This window comes from Rhinoraja longicauda, chromosome 29, assembly GCF_053455715.1.
Source record: "Rhinoraja longicauda isolate Sanriku21f chromosome 29, sRhiLon1.1, whole genome shotgun sequence".
Lineage (NCBI taxonomy): Eukaryota > Metazoa > Chordata > Chondrichthyes > Rajiformes > Arhynchobatidae > Rhinoraja > Rhinoraja longicauda.
Genome location: NC_135981.1, coordinates 11,749,698 through 11,772,462, shown reverse-complemented (window position 1 = coordinate 11,772,462; position 22,765 = coordinate 11,749,698). Strand labels below are relative to the sequence as shown.

The 22,765-nt window shown below is 38.7% G+C and overlaps 1 protein-coding gene across 10 annotated transcripts in view; it reads right to left on the bottom strand.

Annotated features, from left to right (window-relative positions):
- LOC144607700 (protein TANC2-like) overlaps window positions 1-22,765 on the bottom strand; it is a 458,126-nt gene that overhangs the window by 206,038 nt on the left and 229,323 nt on the right. For 9 of the 10 annotated variants that reach the window (XM_078424723.1, XM_078424716.1, XM_078424717.1 and 6 more), the window contains one exon: window positions 272-382. The exons of the other annotated variant lie outside the window; for it this stretch is intronic. In XM_078424723.1, coding sequence (XP_078280849.1) covers window positions 272-382 — 111 coding nt within the window. The remainder of the gene's footprint in view (window positions 1-271; window positions 383-22,765) is intronic. 10 annotated transcript variants of the gene reach the window in all.

Sequence of the window (22,765 nt, the reverse complement as noted above, 5' to 3'; positions counted from 1 at the left end):
ATTTTTTTAAATGCACGATACAATAACAAATTCATCCTTTAGTTTAAAAAACTGGTCTCTGTCGACAACACACCACAATTGCTTCTCCTCTCTCTATTGTTATGCACTGAAAGGAGCCTAAACATTATCAGATCCTCCGCTGCAAAGATTACCACAGCTCCACACATGCAGATTTTGGCATTGCTTTTGTGAGACAAATGCACCAGCCTATCCAATCGTACAACTATGAAATTTTCTAGCTGGTGGAGAATTGAACCCTGTACATTCTTACCAGGGCAGAAAGCATCCAAGTCTGGCTTCTTGGCTGTGGTTCTGGTTGGGGAACTGAGCTCCGACTCTGGGACTCGAGGGCTTTCCACAAACTTCGCCTTCCTCAGGGGGGCTGGGACAAGAGAGGAAGAGGGTCGTAAGTGAGGGGAACAGCAGGCAACAGATGGAAGCAGTTAACTAAACGGCCCACTGTGACGGAGACGGATTGAATTACTATATTTGTTGTGCTGCATGAAAGCAGCTGTACTAACCATCTACAACTGAAAGACAAGGTGTCTTGTTTTTCAATAAATACACTACATGTAAAACCACAATACACTAAACTAGTACAGACTTCTGCCCATTAATCTCGGCTATCCTTAGTGTAAACTCCAACACATATTAAATAAATCACATTTAATTAAACTTTATACTACCAGGCGAAAGACATATTGTCTGTCAATCAGTACTGCATAGTTTAGCAGGTAAGCGACAAGAGATTAAAGAAAAAATACAAGTAGTGTGCAAAATACACACTATAGGTCAACTGCAATTCAAAACCTCTACAAAGTTCATATCCATTTAAAACTTTAGTAATCTGCCCAGAACAAATATGTGCAACATTCAGAACCATTTCCAAAGGAATGCATTTTTAAGTATCTTGAAAAGGAAACAGGCCCAAAGTTAGTTCGATTCTAGAAAAATAAGCAAAAGAAAGTATGTGGATATTTTTTGTCGACAATTTCTTTAATACAAGCCATTATTTAATATAATGTTTCTGGTATGGTTTACTGTATGTAATCTCACAGAACACTAAATACAGTCCACATAATTTCACAACACTGCAAGTAAAGCTTAGTAGAGTCGAGGTACTTTGTGATTAGGGTTTAAACATAACACTGAACAGCCTACATACACTGGAGGTTATTTACAGGGACTTAAAATACTCAGTATGTTTGTACATTCCAACATATGTAATTTGTGACTGTAATGTCTGCTCCTCTGTTTGGATTATTTCAGTACTTTGTAATTCCATTTCCAAATCTTTGTGTTAATCATTTTCATTTTGAAGACTATTCTTCAACTGTTATCTTTTTGATGTGCACAAGTCCTATATGACTGGCCCATAATGGAAAGGAAAATTATATAATAAGCTATGCATTGCATTCCTGAACCACTCATAGTATCCTAGCATGTGAACAGTCATTATTTGTTTCCTTAATCCTTGTTTGCTGTCTGCATGAGCTCTCCCTATAATTGTACTATTCCTCCTTATGCTAGTGGTCCTGTTTTTCCCCCCAAATATTGATCCTTTTACATTGAACTTTCTCTGCTCAAATGCGAAAATACAATTGAATCTGCCTCGACCATCTATCTCAGATGCTAATTATGGGCTGGTATGGATGTTTTTCCTCGTATTACTTTTTTATTGCCTTTCAATTTAAATCTCTGTCCGCTGGTACTAATGGGAACTATGTCCATCTGCTCTGCCTTAAACGCTTCATTATTTAGAGCACCTTGGTAGAGAACAATCCCATTTTACCCAGCCTTTTCCCATAATAGTCCTTCATCCCAGGAGTCATTCCTGTAAATCTTTTCTAACCCCTTTCTAAGTCCTTCACATCCTGTAGTGCAGTGACCAGACCATGACAATGAAGCAATATTTAGTGACGGTTTATTGTAATTTCCTCACTTTGTGTATCTGATGCCTCCAAAATCGTGAAGGCTTTCTCAGCTACTTTCTCACTCTGTGTGTTAACAGTCAAAAATATATGCACACAAATGCATATGTTTCTCTATTCCTGCACCCATCTTTAGATATTGTCCCATCTTGCATTTCCTCCCTTCATTTCACTTACCAGTTGTGGTCACATATACGCAAAAACAAAATCAGACATCTACAATGTCCCTGCCCTCACCTACCGAGACAAAATGTCAGCCTACATTTACTTTCTTTCTTTATATGTTACAAATAAGTGGTTTGATGAAGAATTTACGAGCATCAAGAAATACTCTACAGTAACAGGGATGTAACAGAAAAATGATCATTAAGGAACAATAAGTATCTTTGTGCTATTTATTTTGTAGTAATTTAGTCTTAAACTACACTACTACAATGATAACGACCAGTATTGCCATGTTATTTTCTCCAGAGTTGCTGGCTAACCTGCTGAGTAACTCCAGCATTTTGTGGCTTTCCTTGCCATATTACTCTCAGTTTACCTTACTATCATGGTAGGTCTTAAATCTAAAGAAATACATCTTAAAAGCCATATTGTTGTCCTTCAAACAGTCAGGCAAACAACATTTAGCATTTTCTATTCCAATATTATATCATCAGTAATATCGGAACACATAAATCGTTGTCCAATATCTAAACATAGCATTTCATCACATTGTTGCATTAACAAAAGATAGTAAAAGGGAAGAATGGGAACAAACCTCCAAAATCCCAGTGCACCATTCATGGCAAAGTCAATGGTCAGATTAAAGTTTTGACTTTAGTTATACACCCCTTATAATTCTTCCACTCAGTGCATATTCTCTATTCAAAAATCAGAAAGCAGGTTAAAAGAACCACAAAAACAGCGCCATCCGGCAATAGGAAGTGCATCACCACAAAACTGCAGTGTACTCAAAGCGTGAGATCCTGATCTGACTCTCAAACCCACAAATCCCAGGATGTGAACTGCTTTCCAAGGAGATAACCTCGTGAGATTGAATCCACAAGGATGGTATAATCTCAATTTTGTTACAAAGAATGCTTTTAGAAGTGGCCAGGTGGATCAGCTGACCCCTGGACACTTCATACACACATTTCACTCCAACATTATTAGTACAGAGTGCACGCTCCAGCCTCCAATCTCCTAACACTTCAAATAAGTCACAGACTGAATGGAGCTGACCTTTGTCTGACCCATGGTGATGTGCAGCCAATATCTTAACTTGGTTCTGCCAGATATGAACTAGCTCCACTGACAGCTGTCTGTGGCCAGTAGCTGGAGTGTGATTGCATTCAATGTAATCAATGGAAGTCATATAGTTAAACAAAGCTTACTGCAGTGTCCTCCTAATGAAAGTGTTTAATATTGACCTCAGTATCTTGTCTTTTGGTCAGCAATACAAGGGCCATGTAGAAGGCTAAACACAACAGGCATTTGCTAAACCATCAATATTATTTAAACATTTTGATCAGGCATATTTTATTACCACAATGGTGTGCTCGAAATATTTCTGCACTTACACCTCTACAATAATGTTGTTCAATTTACACTTCTGGTAGCAGAAAATGTGGAGGTTTAAATTGTATAAACCTTAACTTCATATGTCTACATTAATCTAACCACTGTACACATCTGTGATCATGCCCTGGATGATTACATGCCTCCAGTTTAGGATTCAGGATATCTTTATCTTTAAAGGAAGCTAGCTACAAATTTCAAGTACTGTTGAAAGTCACTGAAAACTTGGACATTCTAAGATGGCTGCAAAGGGGCTTCTAATAGATTTCATCAAACTCTGAAGAAGGATTCCAAACCAGAACATCATCTCTTTCCCTCTACAGATGCTTCCGCTGAGTTCCTCCTGCACTTTGTTGTTTGTTAATATTCCAGCATCCACAGTCTCTTGTGTCTCCATAAATATGGAGCACCAGTCTGTAAGTCTATTGTCAACAGTGTCACACTTCCAGCTTCTGATCACAAGGTGAAAATGCTCCTGGTCAATGTCATGTATCCACGGCTTCATCCTCAGCCAGGTGAAGATATCCATATAAATCAGTTCTCTTAAAGCATCAAAGGTATGAGTCTCTTTATTGGAGACAAGGTTAGCATCTACAATTGCCCATACTCTGCCTTCAAACCTCTCTGCTACATGTGAGTCGATGAATGCAACAATCATACAAAATGCTGCCAGAATGGAGAATGAGCAATAGGCATGTTGCTAACAATCATGTTGAGATGCTCATACAGACATTTACATCCAGACACAAGGTTGCCAACGGTCTTCCTCCATTACTAGAAATTTCTACACCAATGTGGTGGCAAAGACTGGCATCATTAGCTGAGCTAATGCCCCTCGATCTGTGTACAGAACCTGAGGAGTATGAATTTCAAGAGAATCCCTAAGCTATGAGAAGACCGCTATCAGTATATGCAGCAAGAACCCCTCTTTTTTGATAGTCCCTTCCTGCAATTCAGGAAGAGCCTTACCCTCTCATGTCCAAACTGTGGACTTATGACAATGAGATCACATCTGTGAGCACTGCGGGACACTCTTGGTTCATGTGGAGACTGCAATGTCATCTCAGGGATCCTGATGGCATTATCCAAGGGCCCCCAACTTTGGGGTATCATTACCCTGTATTATAACAAGGAGGCCAGAGAAGTCAAGACAGTCGCCTTCCTTCCATAATGGCTGCCTTCCCTGCAGAATGGTGGCTGATTTATCATGATTTATGATGATGTAGCAGTGGGAGCTCTCTGCATATGTGGTCCTTGTGATTCACGTGGAGCTTTCAGTTCACAAGAACCCTGATGTGTCACGTGCAATCTACCACTTCCTAAACTTTCGGCAAGTCCAAATTCGTCATAAATCTGCATGACCATCATGGTTTCTTCTCTCCTCTCAATGGAAAGATGATGAAATAGCTTGCCTTTGAGCAGAGAGCCAGGCTATGATCCTGATTCAGCTATGAGCTGCAAACTAGGAAATTTGTATTTGGCCTCTGCCATCTGAAATGATCAAGAGGATAAATAGTTAAAAATGTGACATTGACCTTCAAGATTGCAGAAAGAACAGTCCAGACTGATGACTATGGGGAGCTCTGCTTTGAGAAGATTACTGTGGGTTCTCTGCCACCATACAGGAAAACCTTAGCCTCTGGTTTCCCCAATCCTTGATTTTCTTAAAGATACAGAAATCTTTGTCAGATTTCATGTAATATTTACCTTGCATAATCTTCAAGAAACAGGCGCTGTAAAACCTCACAGATTGTTAAACCGTCTTCTAATATGTTAATGATCAGTTCAACCTACTGTACACTTGAACCATCAGTAGCCAGCACAACCCAAAACACAGCTTGCATCTCTCGACAGCTCCATGACCTCATCATTATAAAATGCTGTTCTGTTTCTATATTACTATAAAAGACTGTTGGGACTGCTAAATATATCACAGAGCTAGAGTAAAGACAAAATGCTGCATTTCCAAAAGTCTGTCAACTACAATCAGTCCATGTAACAAAGAAAAATAAAGTTTGAATTCCATTTCAATGACAACCCTGAATGACTTGGGTATGTTCAAAGCAATAAACTCTTTTTGAGCAAGTGTTCCATCTTGAACTTTTATTTTGGATGCAAGTCAAAACCATTTTCAACTAATTTACTAAAAAGTGACCACCAAATTCAAAGAGCTGAACTTCAACATGTTTAACTGGAAATATTTTGATAAATATTTTTCATGCATATTCCTAACTAAATAATTTAATAGTGATATTAATTGTTGGTATTGGTTTATTATTGTCGCATGTACCAAGATACAGTGTAGAGTTTTAAACATTCTGTTGTCACAATGCATGCTGCTTAACATCCAGTGTGGAAGAGTGGTGGGTCGACATTTGTAAGTCGCTGTTTTTAATAGGGATATATTTGGTTTGGACTTTCACTATTTCCTCTTTTAAATACCTCCTACTGTTCTTATACAAGTTAAAAACTCATAAGACCATTATTACATTTTAAAATAGGATTAGATGAGCAATAATCAGCAGAAACACATTTTGTTTATTTGTTTTTACAGGCCACTGTGACAACTATAGAACATACACCTGTCTATCACAATCATTTGCTGCTGTCATAAATCACCTCTAAAATAATGCACCAAAAAAATATAGCTAACAAATGGTTAGCTATGAAATGCATAGATAACGGGGCCGTTGCAACTGAACCTTTGCCTAACATATCATTCCTGGTCATCGTTTCAAGTTTCAAATAAACACTTGTTCATTGTAGTGCTGAATGTTACACATCTATTTATACGCTGACTGACCAAATTAGAGTATCACCAACTCATACAAAATGTGCCTTTAATTGAGATATATTCTCAAGCAGTAAACCCATGGGGGTGGGGTGGGAGGGAGAGGGAAGGGGGGGAGGGGGGAAGGAGGAGGGGGAGAGGGAGGGGGAGGGAGGGGAGAGGGAGGGGGCGAGGGAGGGGGAGAGGGAGGGGAAGAGGGAGGGGGAGGGGGAGAGGGAGGGGGAGAGGGAGGGGGAGAGGGAGGGGGAGAGGTTAGTTGGAACAGGAAGGTAGATGGTGTAGGAAAGAACTCCAGATGCTGGTTTAATCGAAGACAGACACAAAATGCTGGAATAACTCAGCGGGACAGGCAGCATCTCTGGAGAGAAGGAATGGGTGATGTTTCAGGTTGAGACCCCAGATGATGTACTTTATTGGCCAAGCCTTCAGCTATATAAAACACCCATTCGATCATTTGGAATAGTTAAAATCACCATATTAAAGGAAAGATGTTATGGTTCTTCAGAGGGTGCACAAGAGATTTACACATATCCCTGTCATGCAATTTCAGTTTACTACTGTAACGTGGAAAAAAGATTGCAAAGAGCAGTACCAGGTAACAGCTCCCTTTTTTGATCTGGTCCAATTCTTTCCAATTCATCTCCATAACAAGCCATGATAGTTAATTTTAATCACCCAGTAAGAGGGGAGATGAGCAGAATACCTTCCATCTCTCAGGGCACACCACTTATACATGAATATGCTCAAGGATGTGTACACACACTCAACACGGTGACATTAATTGGGAACACATTGTGAAAAAGTGTGCATTACTCACTTGCAGAATTCTATCCATTAGTTTTACTGAATGCATAATTGTAGCTGGCAGTGCACAATATTTTCTTATGCCATCCTAACCAATCCCAGGAGAGCACAGCATAATTTTTCAAACCAGTCTCACATTAATCTGATTAATGGAGACATTAGGAACTGCAGATGCCAGAATCTTGAGGAAAAAAATTCAAAGTTCTGGAGGAAGACTGAAGAAGGATCCTGCCCCAAAATGTTTTCTGTCCATTCCCTCCACAGAAGCTGCATTCCTCCAGCACTTAGTTTTTTTGCTCATTAATCTGATTAAGTTTGTTTATAGTTAGTATCATAAAAAGGTCATTTCATTAATTTGATTACTTTTTTTACAGCTTAACCAGATTTTATTTTGCACCTTGAACCTAAATCCAAAAAAATGATAAAAATAATTATTTTCGAAGCTAATAAGAGAATTCTGTTCCAGCTCTGGCTGGAATTAAAATAACAAAATATAATGCAAAAGTTTTGGAATGGAGCCTGTATCTGTTTAACTGACCAATTTTAACAGAATTAAAATCGGAATGCTTAGATGGTTGTAAAAAAAAAATCAATTAGGCACAGAGCTCGTTAAACAGACGCTTAGCAGTACTGTCCATTAAAATAATAGCAGGCAGTTGGCCCATTTGATTTTCTGCCAGAACAAGAAATTTGAATCTGCTAGCTTACTTTATGATGCTTACTGGAACTGAGAATTTACGGAGGTGTTCCAAGACTTCATGATTCTGCCTAAATGGTTGAACACTGAACAGTGACAATTTCTACGGATCTTCTGTAAAGTGGGCATATCTGCACAATACCAACAGAGCCTGATCTTTGGCTTCCAACAATGCCACTTGGTATCATATATTAAAATATTTTCAGTATACCCCATTGTAATTAAAACCTGAACATTGGTCAATGAAAACATAATAAGTAATTTTATTACGAAATACAGTGTTTTACTCTATATACTTTTTAAGTATGTGCCAAAAAAGAAAGGCTTCCACAGACTAAATACATGTTCCCACTACTCTGTTTAATGTTGAGGATAACTTCTACAAAATACCTCCCTGACCTTCAAAGCAAAACTTGGGACATTCCAGATGGGAACTCTCATGAATAGCATCTATCAAGAGCAAAAATGATGAAGGTGATAAAACTATTCAAACATATGGTGCATTGCTTAGTTTTAAAGATGGTACATTTTACAATGTGTTACATTTTAAAATCAAAGCGATTGATTATATTAAGCAAATTTTGATCACCCTTAAATTTGTTAAATTCAAGAGTAAAAATTATTCTTAATTTATGCATTGTGGAGCTTCGGAGTACAGTGGTGATGTGAACGTACCATAATAATTTGTGTTCAAGCTCCCTCTATTCACTTAAAAGGCACAGATTTAAATTCATAGACAATGAAGTACTTGGCAATGAAGGCAGTACATCTGGCAGGATTACATGACAGGGGTTTTAATAGATTAAGCAACTGGTCAAATCTGGCAAAAAGATTTTAATACGGTATAAGCGAATAACCTGCTTCATGCCTATAAAGAATAAACATACCAAATGGTTGGAGAAAACCAATAGGAGAGGTACAAAGAACCTTGGGATTTTTAAGAAGGGGGTGGGGGAGGGGGTCGAGGAGGAGCAAAAGATCACACTCGGCTCATTGTCAGCAGCTATGAGCACCATATCTTTGAAAGGACATAATGGCTTTGGAGGGACTCTTATGTAGGTTTACCAAACTCAGTGGGTTAAATTACAAATTTTAGTGGCAACTATAATATTCTCAGGACACCTTCCACCATTTGCAGAAGTTTCAGACAGGGCCAATGGAGAGCTAATTAACCAGACTGGGTTTATTCTTATTCTGTAGACTTGAAATACCTGATGAGATTTTCACTTTGGTGGGTAGTCATCAGTGTTTTGACTGACCAGGGACAGGTGCTCAGAGGCACTACTGGAGCGCAGATAGTCAAGTCACATGGCTTTCATTGCATCCAATACTCCCAGCTGCTTTGGAATATCATTTTGGAGTAATGAAATTGGCCAAAAGCTTGCTTCTATATTTTGCAGAGAACTCAGAAAGAAGCTTTGGTGAATCATTCATTCAGCACTTCACTAAGCGTGCTTACAAAAAGTTAATAGACTTGCAGAAACTTCAATCTTGGTCATAAGTTTGAATCCCAACACAGTAACTGCTGAATTTCTGTTTTTTACATATAATAACTTCTAGTCTCCAACCTAGCTTGCTTTAAAAAGAAAACTCAGCTGCAAAACCAGTCATTAAGTTTTTATCCAATGTTCCCAAGTTAGAGGACTGAAATACTGAAATTTAATGATTTGCTGTGAGATGAGCTAATAAAACAAGTTAATCTCTCCCCGAATTGATGTGTGGGAGCTTTAAAAACTATTCTAGCTAATTAATCTGGGATAATTTCCTGCATCAGTCTGAAATGTCGAACGATACATTCCATTCATGGGTCCATCTGGCTTTAATACGTAAGTGGCTGAGGCAGACGATGTTTTTCAAGAAATAGAGCAAATTGAGAAAAAACACTCTAAAAAATTGTTTTAACCTCATGAAAAAGATGACAAATCTTGAAATCTGATTTTTCACACAAGATCACCACTAATTCTGCATAATCTTGCTGAATGCACTCTGATTCAAATAAAATACAAATTTGATAATATAATTATGTCATTGTTTCTTTGAAAAATAAAATAAAAACAGAAAATACTGCCAACATTCAGCTGGTCAGGCAACATCGTGGAAAGAGAAATAGTCAGGATTTTGTATCGAAGACCATCAGAACAACATTTTCTGATAATGAACAGAGGTCTATGGAGTTTTATTCAGAAATCAGGACAGGAATCTAGATGGTTCCTCAAAAACCTTTAGGAAATATAACGTTTTATTCTTGGATCTGTTATCAGCACTATGATAGATTCTGAAATGCTGCAAACTATTCCACCCATCCAATTCCATAAGTGTAACATTATATGCTTACAAAATAATCTGACATCCGGCCAATTTGATTTAGATTATTTTTTTATTTGGTGGGGTTTTTTTACAGAAGGGGAGGGAAGTGCCTGAAACACACTGCCAGGGTTAGTGGTGAGGCAGCATTTAAGATATTTTTATTTAGGTACATGGATATGCGGGGAATGGTGGGATATGAATTAAGTGCAGGCAGATAAGAGTTGATCTTGGCATCATATCCGGCACAAACAATGTGAGCCAAAGGGCCAGTTCATATGCCATACCATTCTATGTTCTGTTCTATTTGTTGAATGGTTCTAGTGTACCGATCTCAAGCAAGTATTCTGGCAATCCATTCCTGCTGAAGATTATTGTTTATTAAAGAAATACTTCCTTGCTTTTGTGTACAATTTTTACTTATAAACCATCAATCTGTACATATGTCAATGGTGGTTTGACTAACCTAAAAACAGTTTAATTTATGCTTATCTATCCTTTCGGCACCTTGTGTTCTTTTTGGGTCACTTCAAATAAATACATAATTACAGAATCTTAGTCTATGCTATTGAATTATTCATCCTTCCATTGTCTCACCCTTCTCTTTTCTTTATTTCTCCCCACCATCCCAAACAACTCACACCTACCACACCGCACTAGAATAATAGAATTAAAAAAATTATTAGCCAAGTATGTATACATACAAGGAATTTGCCTTGGTGCTTTGCCCGCATAAGGATAAAAACAAGATATACAGCAGACAAATTAGAAATAAAACATTATAATTTAAACTTGTGAAAATAAAGTACCAGAGTAAAAAGACATTTTGGCTGTTAAGTAGGGTACTGCTCGTGGAAAAAAAGCTGTTTTTATGTCTGCCTGTGGCGGCTTTGATAGTCCGGAGTCACCTCCAAGAGGGAAGTACTTCAAAGAGTTCGTGGCCAGGGTGAGAGGGATGATCTTACCCGCTCGATTCCTGGCCCGCACAGTTCATCAATGGGGGGGAAGGTTGCAGCCAACAACTTTCTCAGCTGATCGAACGATGCTCTGCAGCCTCCGGATGTCATGCTTGGTGGCTGAGCCAAACCAGACCAGGATGGAGAAGGTGAGGACAGACTCTGTGATGGTAGTGTAAAACTGGACCATCATTGCCTGTGGCAGATTGTGTTTCCACAGCTACCAGGAGGTGCATCCTCTGTTGGGCCTTTTTGACAGTGGAGTTGATGGTGGTCTTCCATTGAAGGTCCCTGGAAATGATGGTTCCGAGGTACTTAAATGACTCCACGGTTGTGACTGTAGTGGTGTTGTTCATGTTGAGTGAGGGGAGGAGGAGCTCTCCTAAAGTCTACAATCAATTCCACTGTCTAAAAAGCATTGAGCTCCAGGTTATTACGATGGCACCGGGACGCCAGCTGCATCACTTCCTGTCTGTAGGCAGATTCCTCCCCATCCTGGATCAGTCTAATCAGGGATATGTCGTCTGCAAACTGGAGAACCTTGACCGAGGAGTCTGTGGAGGTGCAGTCGTTGGCATAGAGAGAGTATAGGAGAGGGGCTCCTATGCTGAGGATCAGCGGGGCCGAGATGCACTTTCTTACTAGCATCTTAATTATTTCATCTCTGACACCAATTTTGATTCAACGCTATTATTCTGAAACATTCTTCTCCTCCCTACATCTTTATTTTTATTCTGGTTTAATCCATGTTTATGAAAGAACTGTAAATTCACTCAGTTAAGAAAAAGTCTGAAAAAGGGTTACTAGTCAATTTAAAGAAATGGCAGGACAATTATGCCTTGCAGTTTCTAGCTTTCTTTCAATTTTTGCTGATGTCCAATAATATTGTTAACTGATTAATACAGTAAAGGAAAAAAATGATTAAACTCAGACAAATCTAGACTGAAGTATCCAGTTTAACTTTGTTAAGTTTTTCCCTTGAATTTTTCACAACAGGAGTCTACATTGGTTGTTTTTACATCAAAATACCAATGACTGTCAAATTTACAGTAGATATGTCTGTTTTGTTCTGGATTAAATATGAAACAATTTGATCTGATAGCCTTATTTCCACCGGGTGGCGCCGCAATGACAGCCTCACCTACAGTCTGTCTGTCTTTTTCACCTATTTTTTGTTATATTTAGTGTGTTTTAAAAGTATGTGTTAATGATCTCTGGTTTGTTTTATGTGTGGGCTGGGCGGGAAGGGTCAGGGGAAACTTTTTTCAAATCTCTTACCTTGCCGGAGATGCGATTGTTTTCCGGATCGTATCTCCAGTCGCTCTGCGGCCTAACATCGTGGAGCTGGAGGCCTTGCTCGGTACTGACTTTGAGCCCCACCACGGGGTGTGGACACCATCGGAGACGATTCCTTGCCTGGGATCGACAACCCAACCGCGCGGCCTGCAGACTTTAACATCGAGGAGCTCGCAGTCTCGGGTTGAGACCGACGTTTGGAAGCTCCAAAGCTGCACGAGGTTCGACTAGCCTCGACCCGGGGTAGATCGCCCGGCGCGGAGGAGCTGAGATTCCCCCCCCCCCCCCCCCCCCCCGATGCAGGAGCTTAATCGCCCCGATGAGGAAGGCCCGACTACCGACTATGGGAGTCAACAGCGTCCCGTCAACGGACGGTTAGAGGCCCCTGACCGTTTGAGGACAAAGAAGGGAGATTGAACTTTTTTTCACCTTCCATCACGGTAAGAAAAGCGGAGGAGTCACTGTGGTGTATATTCATGTTAAAATGTATTTTGTGTGTTCTGTTGCTTTTTTATTGGTATGACTGTATGGGAAATGAAATTCCTCGTATGTTGCAAAACATACTTGGCTAATAAAGTATGATTATGATTGATGATGATTATGATAATTATGATTATTTCACTTTTCTGTAAATGGGGGAAAACATTGTAAAAGGACCTATTGCATCGAGTGGCTGTGGGTTGCAAATTTATTGAAATATGAGCAATGTTATTGAACTGATGAACTACATAAACTGAAACTGCCATGGTGGGACTCTGATCATATGCTTACAATATGACTGAAGTTGATTCATTTATTTTTCAGATTATTTTAACAACTAGTTTTTTGATTTGCTCATCACAAACCTGGTTTATGTTTGTCCCAAGTTCTCATTTTTGTGCTGCTGATTTTGTTAAAAACATACCATATTATTCATGGGAAGCCCAGTTTTCAGCGTGGGATGTTAATAGGACAGGTGACATTTAATTATCGAGGGATATGTCAGATCTGCACCATATAAAGAGGGAAGAATATTCGCCTTTTTTGCCTTCCATCATAGTGAGGAATGTGGGGAATCCACTGTGGTGGATGGTTATGTTAACTTTTATGTAGTTGTGTGTCTTGTTGCTTTTTTGTATGGTAAATCGAATTTCACTGTACCTTAATTGGCACACGTGACAATAAAATACCTTTGAACCTTTTTTAACCTTTTTATAAGGCAAGAACAATTGGAAAAAAAATTTTTTTTTTACTTTTAAAAACTTTTTGTCTCATAACAATTACAGAGCATTAATGAGATAGATATTATCTTTGGCACAATTCTAAGGAAATTAGGAAATAAAACAAAGAAATAAAAGCAAAAATACAAAAAAGAATCATTTAAGTGTGTATAAAATGTTATTCCATTGCACCAAATATTACCTCAGACACAATTGGCATAAAGGTAGAGAGGACACAGAATTCATAAAATGCATTCAGAAAACTTCTTCAGGCAGTCAGGAGTAACTCCAGCATGAATGGTGGTGTGAAATTATGGATTGAAATGAAGCTGAACAGGGGAAAAGAGTTTTCGGTGGAGAGCAATTTTGGGTCTTAATCATATTTTTTAATTATGTTGATTATGGAAATATGAGAAAATAAAATATATGCAAGTTCTACACTGGAGGGAGGCAATTGTACTAAACCAAAAACTGATGAAGGTAGATGAATAAATTCAAATGCATTTACAAAAGAGAACAGTGCTGATAGAGTTGTAGACATATAGCACGGAAATAGGCCCTTAAGCCCAACTCATCCGTGCTGACCAAGATGCCCCATACTCTAAACCTTTTCTATCCATGTACCTGTGCAAATGTCTTTTAAATGTTATTGTACCTGCCCCAATTATTTTCTCTGGCAGCTCGTTCCATATACCCATACCCATTGGTATTGTAGCTGAGGGGATATGCTTATAATTTCCTAGATGGGATAAGCATCATGTAACAGAATGGGTTTAGCAACTTTGAATGTGGATAAATTGCCAGGATGAAATATATACCAGGCTGTTCAATGAAGCAAGAGAGCATATTGGCAGAGGCTCTGGCCATTTTCATCTAAAGGAATGGTTCTGGGAGAATTGAACTGCTAATATCGCATCATTGTTTAAAAGGGAGGAAAGGATAAACTGATTAATTGTGTTACTGTTAACATCAGTAGTGGTAAACCTATTGTAATTGACACTGAGAAACCTTATTTAGAAAGTAGCAGATAAACCAAGGGCAATTGGCATCATTTATTAAGGCAAGGTCATGTGTGACTAACTTTTGAATTTTTTGGATCAAAATCAAGAAGCACTGCTGAAGGCACTGATTCGTGTATATGGATTTAGTGGGTTTTATAACAAGAATCCATATTGCAGACAAGAATGTAAAGGTGCAGGGGATCCATGGGTGCGGAAAAATGTAATAAATTGGCTAAAGTGCAGGAAAAAAGAGCTGTTGACGTGCTCCAGTGACTGGATGGCTTTTATCATTAAGGTTCCACAAGACTCATTGCTCATTCTTTGCATGTGTTATACAAATTACTAACAGACTTAAATGTAAGATGTGATAAAGAATTACACGCATGGCAAAATGGCTATATGTTAAAGAGCAGGAAATCTTTTAATTTGTTGGTTATTTGGATTTGGACAGTGGACAAAGAAGTAGCCTATGGAATTTAATCCACAGGAATGTGTGGTAATGTATTTGGTGAAATGCAATAAGGCAAGGGAGTATGTAATAGATAGGAGGATATGGAGAAGTATGGAAGAACAGGGACTTTAAAATGGCAACAGATCCTTAAAATAGCAGAAGAGTTAGATTATGGTGGTTTAAAATCACAAATTATGCTTTCCTTTATTAATCTCTGCATAGACTTTAAGCGGTGGAAGATTATGTTAGAATTGACCAAAACAATTGTCAAGCGAAAATGACCTTAATTTAGTCACTACATTACAGGAAAGATGTGATTGCACTGCAGTGTGTAAAGAGGACATCTATTAGACTGTCAACGAGAATAATAATAATAATAATAATATTCATTTATTGTCATTGCAACGAGTACAATGTATAGTGAGGGAGGGGTTGGAAGAGATAAGGAAACACTTTTCGACGCAGACTATGGCACAAGCTTGGGGCTCTCTCTTTAAACACATTTAAAGGACACCCATATTTGTACCTGAAGAGCTATGACCTGCAGGATTACAGATCAAGTGCTAGAAAATGGAATTAGGTTAAAATGCTGTACTTTGATCTGCAGTCACTATGGCTCCTCAGATGTGAATTTTCCTTCACTGGAATCTGCTATATTGTTTGCAATTTTCCTTAAACTTGAATTTTTCCAGCACTGGATAGCAAACAGATGTGTAACCCTTCTCCTGCTTTAACCCGAGGATAAAGAAGCTAATTGCAACCACTCCTGGCTGAGAACAAAATTACAACACAGATCACACTGCAACCTGCCTACACTGTAAAGTTTAGCCAATTGAACTACAAAAAAATGATAGTTTCCAACAGCACCCAAGATATAAATAGCAAACAAATATACCAGTTAAATAACAAACAACCTTTTTTGGGATGTATTTGAAAGACTTGTAAATTCACGATATCTTTGAAAACAGCTCTGTTTCCAAGCATTGGACAAATTGAAAATATTAAATTATAACAATGCACTAATGGAATTAATCTGTTATTTCGAGGGCCAAATTTACAAATTTAAATGTTACGTCAATTTGATTTGACAATTCCATAATAATCAAAATATATTCAGCTGACCAACATAGACAGCACATAGTTCTTGAATTTTCCTACACCAATTTGGGTTAAGGGTGTTAGTAGACATTTTTCAGCAGATAAAAATGTTTTTTCCCTCTTGATCCATAATTCAGGAGAGTTACTGAAAGAAAATATATTTTATTTCACGATGCTTCCTTTTAATTCACAGACTGAGTTTTGTTTTAAATGAAGAGCAATGAAGGTATTAAGATGATTATGTATAACCAGAAACTATCAACATCAAATGATTCAGAAATTGGATGCAAATGAACTTATCACATTAAAAATAGTGAAGAATTCCCAATTCATGCCACATAAAATGAAATCTTGTGACTACAGTACACATAAAAACATTATTTGGAACTGAGTCCAAATACACCAAACTACAATTACTCTAATCAGCACAGCTCTAATGTGAGAGCTTAGGAGCTCTAAATAACAGCACCTAAACAAGACAATCCTCCCGATCATACACGGTTTGTTCCAGTCTGTGTTTTTTAATATATCTAATCATACCATTTCTCCCTCCTCCACTTCATGTAGGTGAGTGACAAGCTGGATGAAACTCATAAGCCCATATCTGCCTACTCCTTCTTAGTTCACTGCAGAATTTTGCAATGAGGTATTTTTGACAAAAATAGTCTGAATTATAAATTCTGCCAAAGTTATTAATCACTGTGATCAGCAAAAAACGTGCATAAATTTACAACAAAATAACTGAATTCTATTCAAGTTCTGAATTAAAAGCATTAATTTTTTTAAGTGTGTGATTTATACAAATTTCTTCTTACAGCCAGACTTAAGTTTCATTGACCTGGATTTTCCTGAGAAATGCTGGCAGCTTCAAGAACAAAAGGCCACCCTCCCATGACCACCTCCAAAACCATTATGTGTTTGGGATCCATGCAGGAATTAGCCAATCTCAAACTTCCTGACTGGAAGAACATTAAAATCTTCTGACTACTCTTTGCCACATGGACCGTTATGAACGCTTGATTGTGACCGGTTATGGAGTACTAACTCCTTACAACGAGCCAGTACCTGCACTGGGTAATCTGCCCGTTGAACCTGCACTGTACCATTCATTGGGAAGAGAGGGGTGGTGAGAGAAAGATAGATCAGCCAAGATTGAATGGCGGAGTAGATTTGATGGGCCAAATAGTCTAATTCTGCTCCTAGAACTTATGAAATGAACTTATGAAGAGAGCAAGCAGGAGGAGTGCGAAAGATAAGTATTAGGTAAAACATAATTTTTTGAATGACTTGGTTTATATAATGCTTTAAGTATTTTAATTCCTACATTATGTAATGATGTACTTCTTCCTATTTATTGCATTTGATTTGGTGACATGATTCTGCCCCTATACTGCCCATTTATGTACAATGCAAGTACCATCATATCACTTTTGATCAGAGAGGAAAGACTGGCTACCTGAACTCATTGAATTCCATAATGAATCCTGAGGACTGCACCATGTCTATGTGGGAGATGACTTATTGTTCTTTGACCTTATGTTGGACATCAATGAAGCAGCATAGGCACCCAACGACTAAGCGAGCACCAAATGCTGTGCATTAAATTGGATGGCAGGAATTAGGAAGAACTAGACCAAGTGGATCCGTTGGGCCAAAACCTCTCCTGCATTTGGTGCAACACCCTCTCCTTCCCCCTCTCCTCCCCCCCCTCCCACCCCTCCCTTCCCCTACCCCCCCCCCCCCCACTCCATCCCCCTCAACCCCCCTTATCCTCCCTCCTCCCTCCCCCCTCGGAGATAGATTTAAACTTTAAAATGTGAATAACTTTTAAAATATAACACTGATTTAATTGAAACTACTTCCATTAGCACCAAAGGGATGACGGTGAGTAAGGTGGGCCTAAAATTGTCACGCTATCATGTACCGTTGTGGCTATAGTTCAGGAACAAACCAACAAAAAACAAACGAGAGTTTTAGTATACAGATGATCCATTAAACCTGGAAGCTGGTGAGGTGGAGGATGAAGAAAAATCTTGTTAACCCTGTCACTATAATGGATGGGAAGAGAGGGAGTGAGAACAGAGGTGCAGAAAAAAAAAGAGACTCAGATGAGGACCATGATAATTATGGTGGAAGATAAGCCCCTTAAAGGAAAAATCACGTTGTCTCAAAGGCACTGATATGGAACGAATAAGATGAAGAAACTGGGCAAATGGAATAAAATCCTCATGGAAGCAGATAAGGAGAAGGTGTATATGAAATAGCTGTCGAATATGTGGGCTTGACTTAATTATTAGTAGATTACCCTTTCCCTAAATCAAAGAAAGAACAGCCAAGAAACAGCAAGGAACAGTCAGAAATAGTAGAGGGGAACTGGGGCACTGAAATGGTCCAATGTATTACTGTATCAGCTCGTCTATGATAATTTAATTGACATTGAATGTTACTACTGGAGTTACCTGATCCAATAATGTACAAACAATGTATTAATCAAATAAAAATGTAAACATTCATCAACTTGTTGTGACTTTGTTCACATAATCACTCAGAGCAACTGTGGCTCACATGAAGGGAGAAAAAGTACATTTTTGACATCATGCTTAAACTTGATAATTGCATCATAAAAATCATTACCAGAAGTAGGATTGATCAGACTGAAACCTAAAACTTGGTACTTTAGTTTTGCAGTTATAACAATGATAATATTGCTAGTATTGGCCTGCACTGCAATTGGCATGAATGGAACAACACTCACCATACGCCGAATAATACGTTGCCCACATAAATGAGGCAAGAAAGAAAACAAATACTTATTTTCCAGCCTCACTTTAAACATTACACCCTGTACTTGGAACCTGTAATGCATTCTCGAACAGGACAAACAGTAGCAGGGAGCTTATCAACCGATCAAAATGCTCCTCAAAATCTTCACAGAAACCATGCAAAAGTTAAAAGACCAGCAATATAAATCATGGTACAAAATGGGAAATCAAGATTAGAATATGCATTTCAGAGTTAAAGCTAAACATTTTTTTTAAATTCCACCTTGTTTTGGGAAGCATTGAAGCATTAATTGCAAAACTATTTTTTCAATTTCTGCGATATGTTAAAAGGTAATTACAACTTACATTAAAAACAAATTTAAACCTGACTGAAAAATGTTCATCAATGTGTGGGACGGGAGTTACATTCTATATCTCAGGAGCCACCACTAGACAAAGGTACATGTATATGAGGACATACACCATCATGTATAGTATGCCATCACAGCCTTTATCTAGAGACACTATTCATGTCATCTCCACACAATTTGCTGAATTCACCAGCAGGACAAGTGAACCACCATTATCGTGCTCTCCTAGACCATCATCCCTAGGTCTCAAAATTCAGATCACATGCAGCCAAAGGGTGGGCCCCACAACAGATCTCTGAAGAAGACAATCTATTCTCAGTTCTGTCAAGTCAAGAAGTTACCAGATGTTAGCAATTATAAATCAGAAATTTAATTCATGCATTGTCATTTTTTTAGGATTAACTTTTTCATGTACTTTTTGGTATTTAATTAAACACAAAAAGATAGGGTATTTCTAAATGCAGCCCACTGACAGACCAGAATTATGTGGTCACCAGTCACTTAAACTTTTTCAAATGCAGAAAGTTGGACAAATTGATGCGGCACGTCCAACTGGTGTATGGCAAAGAGGAGACGCACAATACTGAGTCAGCCTAAGCTAGCAAACTTTAGGCAATGCCTCAGAACATAGAACATATAACAGCTTGGCATCCGTAAAAGACTTTATAAAAGTTTTCAAATGACTCGTATTCAGAAACATTTAATACTAACAAAACTGATCATAAAAAATAAAAGAACACACAAATAAATATTAATCAAAACACATCAGAACACTACTTTTAAGATTTTAAATGATACATTAAAGTAAAATTAAATCTATATCTATTTTTACAACGTCATTGATCCGTTTCAAATAAATTAGGTCAAGATTTCTACAGCAACCCTTCCTGGCATAAAGCTAAGTGCATCTGGATCCTTACAGCTGCAGTCAATGATGAGTCCAGTGGTAGAGACAACCGTCAGCTGTTCTGGTCGACCTACAGGGGTATTAGCCAGCACAATTTAGTCCTTTCTAAAGCAAAGAAATTAGTCTGTAAAGAACAAGAAAGTTAAATAACAGACAGTTGAGGCTTGAACTTTGTAAAAGTCCAGCCGCTGACCTCCAGTGTCCAGACAATGGAAAGTCAGTGTTTAACAGAAACAAATGAAGCTCTTGATATAACTCAAGGTGAGAATTTAACCTGGGAATGTTGTCGCTGATCAAAATCCACGGCATCTTAACTTCAAGAACCTGCCTTATCCTGAAAGGTTATGATTTTAAAGTAGGTGGACAGAAGGAATTATCCGACAACCATTGGGATCTCCATGGCAACAACTCCAAGCCAATTGCAGTTGATGGAAAGGGAGTGGAGAGGAGAGAACACCAAAAAATTCCTGCAACACTCAGGTGAGTACTTGCATTTCTGGTCTTCTCAACATATAAATTACAAGATGCCCTTCAAATAAAATAACAAACTGTACTTGCACAGATTTCAGATGACCCAAGAGCGTTTTCATTCCAACTACTCCAGGTGGAATAACATGTACAAGTCACCGAGACAAAGCAACTGAATGACGCTGATCGAGCCCTAATTTGTGCAGCTAAATTACATCATCACCCCCTGAAGACAAAAATCTCTGACGCAGATGGAGTAGGTTAAAATTGAGTGAATTGTGTAGTCAAACATCATCTGAATACGGAGAAATTTGTGGTTATCCAAGGTTTCAGTTGCTTAGAATAAGCAGAAAATAAATTGATGGCAGTCTCAAATGAAAAATTTTATGAGATGAAATTATGGTCATTAACAATAAAATGTAGATTACATGTAATGAGAAGCTTCTTTTAATTATTATCTAACATACATGATGAGAACCCAATTTACAATAAATTCTATTAAGATTTGCACAGAGTAATATAATTCCAAAAGCTAGAAAAAATAAGCACACCTTTGTTCAAATCATTTGACTAATTTTCTATTTCAAACCTTCCACGATGTGAATAAGAGTTAAAGTGACCAGGTAACAAAGGAATTAAATGATCCAAAAGGACTTTCAATGACAGCCCCATATTTTCAAGGACATTTTTCAAGGCGTTTAATATCAAATTTATTTGATTAACATTTACCAACTGCTTTATGGAGTTTGAATTTGTCACCAGATGCTACGCCTTTGAGTTCCTAATAATATAAACACCTTACCTAGGGCTAGAAAGGATACAAAGATCTTCGTCAAGGCCCATGCAATTTCCTCACTTGCCTCTTTCAATGAGCTGGGATAGATCCCATCACGCTCTGGGAATTATAAGAAGATAACTGTAGATGCTGGTACAAATCGAAGGTATTTATTCACAAAATGCTGGAGTAACTCAGCAGGTCAGGCAGTATCTCGGGAGAGAAGGAATGGGTGACGTTTCGGGTCGAGACCCTTCGTCAGACTGAATAAATACGCTCTGGGAATTTATCCACTTCAGTGTTCTTCAAAAGACCAAACACCATCTCCTTCTCTCCTGTGCTAAACCTGAATATCTTGATGACTTTTCAATCCAAAAAACGTTTCATCTTTGCCTTGAATATACTCAGACTCAGCCTTCACCGGCCATTTGGGCACAGAATTCCAAAGATTTATTCGCAACTGGCAAAAGATTCCCTCTCAACTCCACTCACCTCAATCATGAATGGCTGGCCCTAAATTTGAGACAGTTACTCTTGATTCCAAATGCACCAGCCAGGGAAAATATCATTCCTGCATCTACCATGTTAAGTCCCACAATCGATTAGTTTTACAGTCTTCTAAGTACTAGAGTATAGGTCAGTTTTCTTCACAAAATATTGGAGTAACTCAGCAGGTCAGCATCTCAGGAGAGAAGGAATGGGTGACGTTTCGGGTCGAGACCCTTCTTCAGACTGATGTCAGGGGGGCGGGACAAAGGAAGGATATAGGTGGAGACAGGAAGATAGGGGGAGAACTGGGAAGGGGGAGGGGAAGAGAGGGACAGAGGAACTATCTAAAGTTGGAGAAGTCAATGTTCATACCGCTGGGCTGCAAGCTGCCCAAGCGAAATATGAGGTGCTGTTCCTCCAATTTCCGGTGGGCCTCACTATGGCACTGGAGGAGGCCCATGACAGAAAGGTCAGACTGGGAGTGGGAGTTGAAGTGCTCAGCCACCGGGGGATCAGGTTGGTTAAGGCGGACTGAGCGATGGTGTTGAGCGAAACGATCGCCGAGCCTGCGTTTGGTTTTGCCGATGTAAAGAAGTTGACATTTAGAGCAGCGGATACAATAGATGAGGTGGGAGGTGGTGCAGGTGAATCTCATCTATTATCACCAGCACCTCCTCCAACCTCATCTATTGGGACAGAGGTTCACCTGCACCTCCTCCAACCTCATCTATTGTATCCGCTGCTCTAGATGTCAACTTCTTTATATTGGCGAAACCAAACGCAGGCTCGGCGACCGTTTCGTTCAACACCTTCACTCAGTCTGCCTTAAACAACCTGATCTTCCGGTGGCTGAGCACTTCAACTCCCCCTCCCACTCTGACCTTTCTGTCATGGGCCTCCTCCAG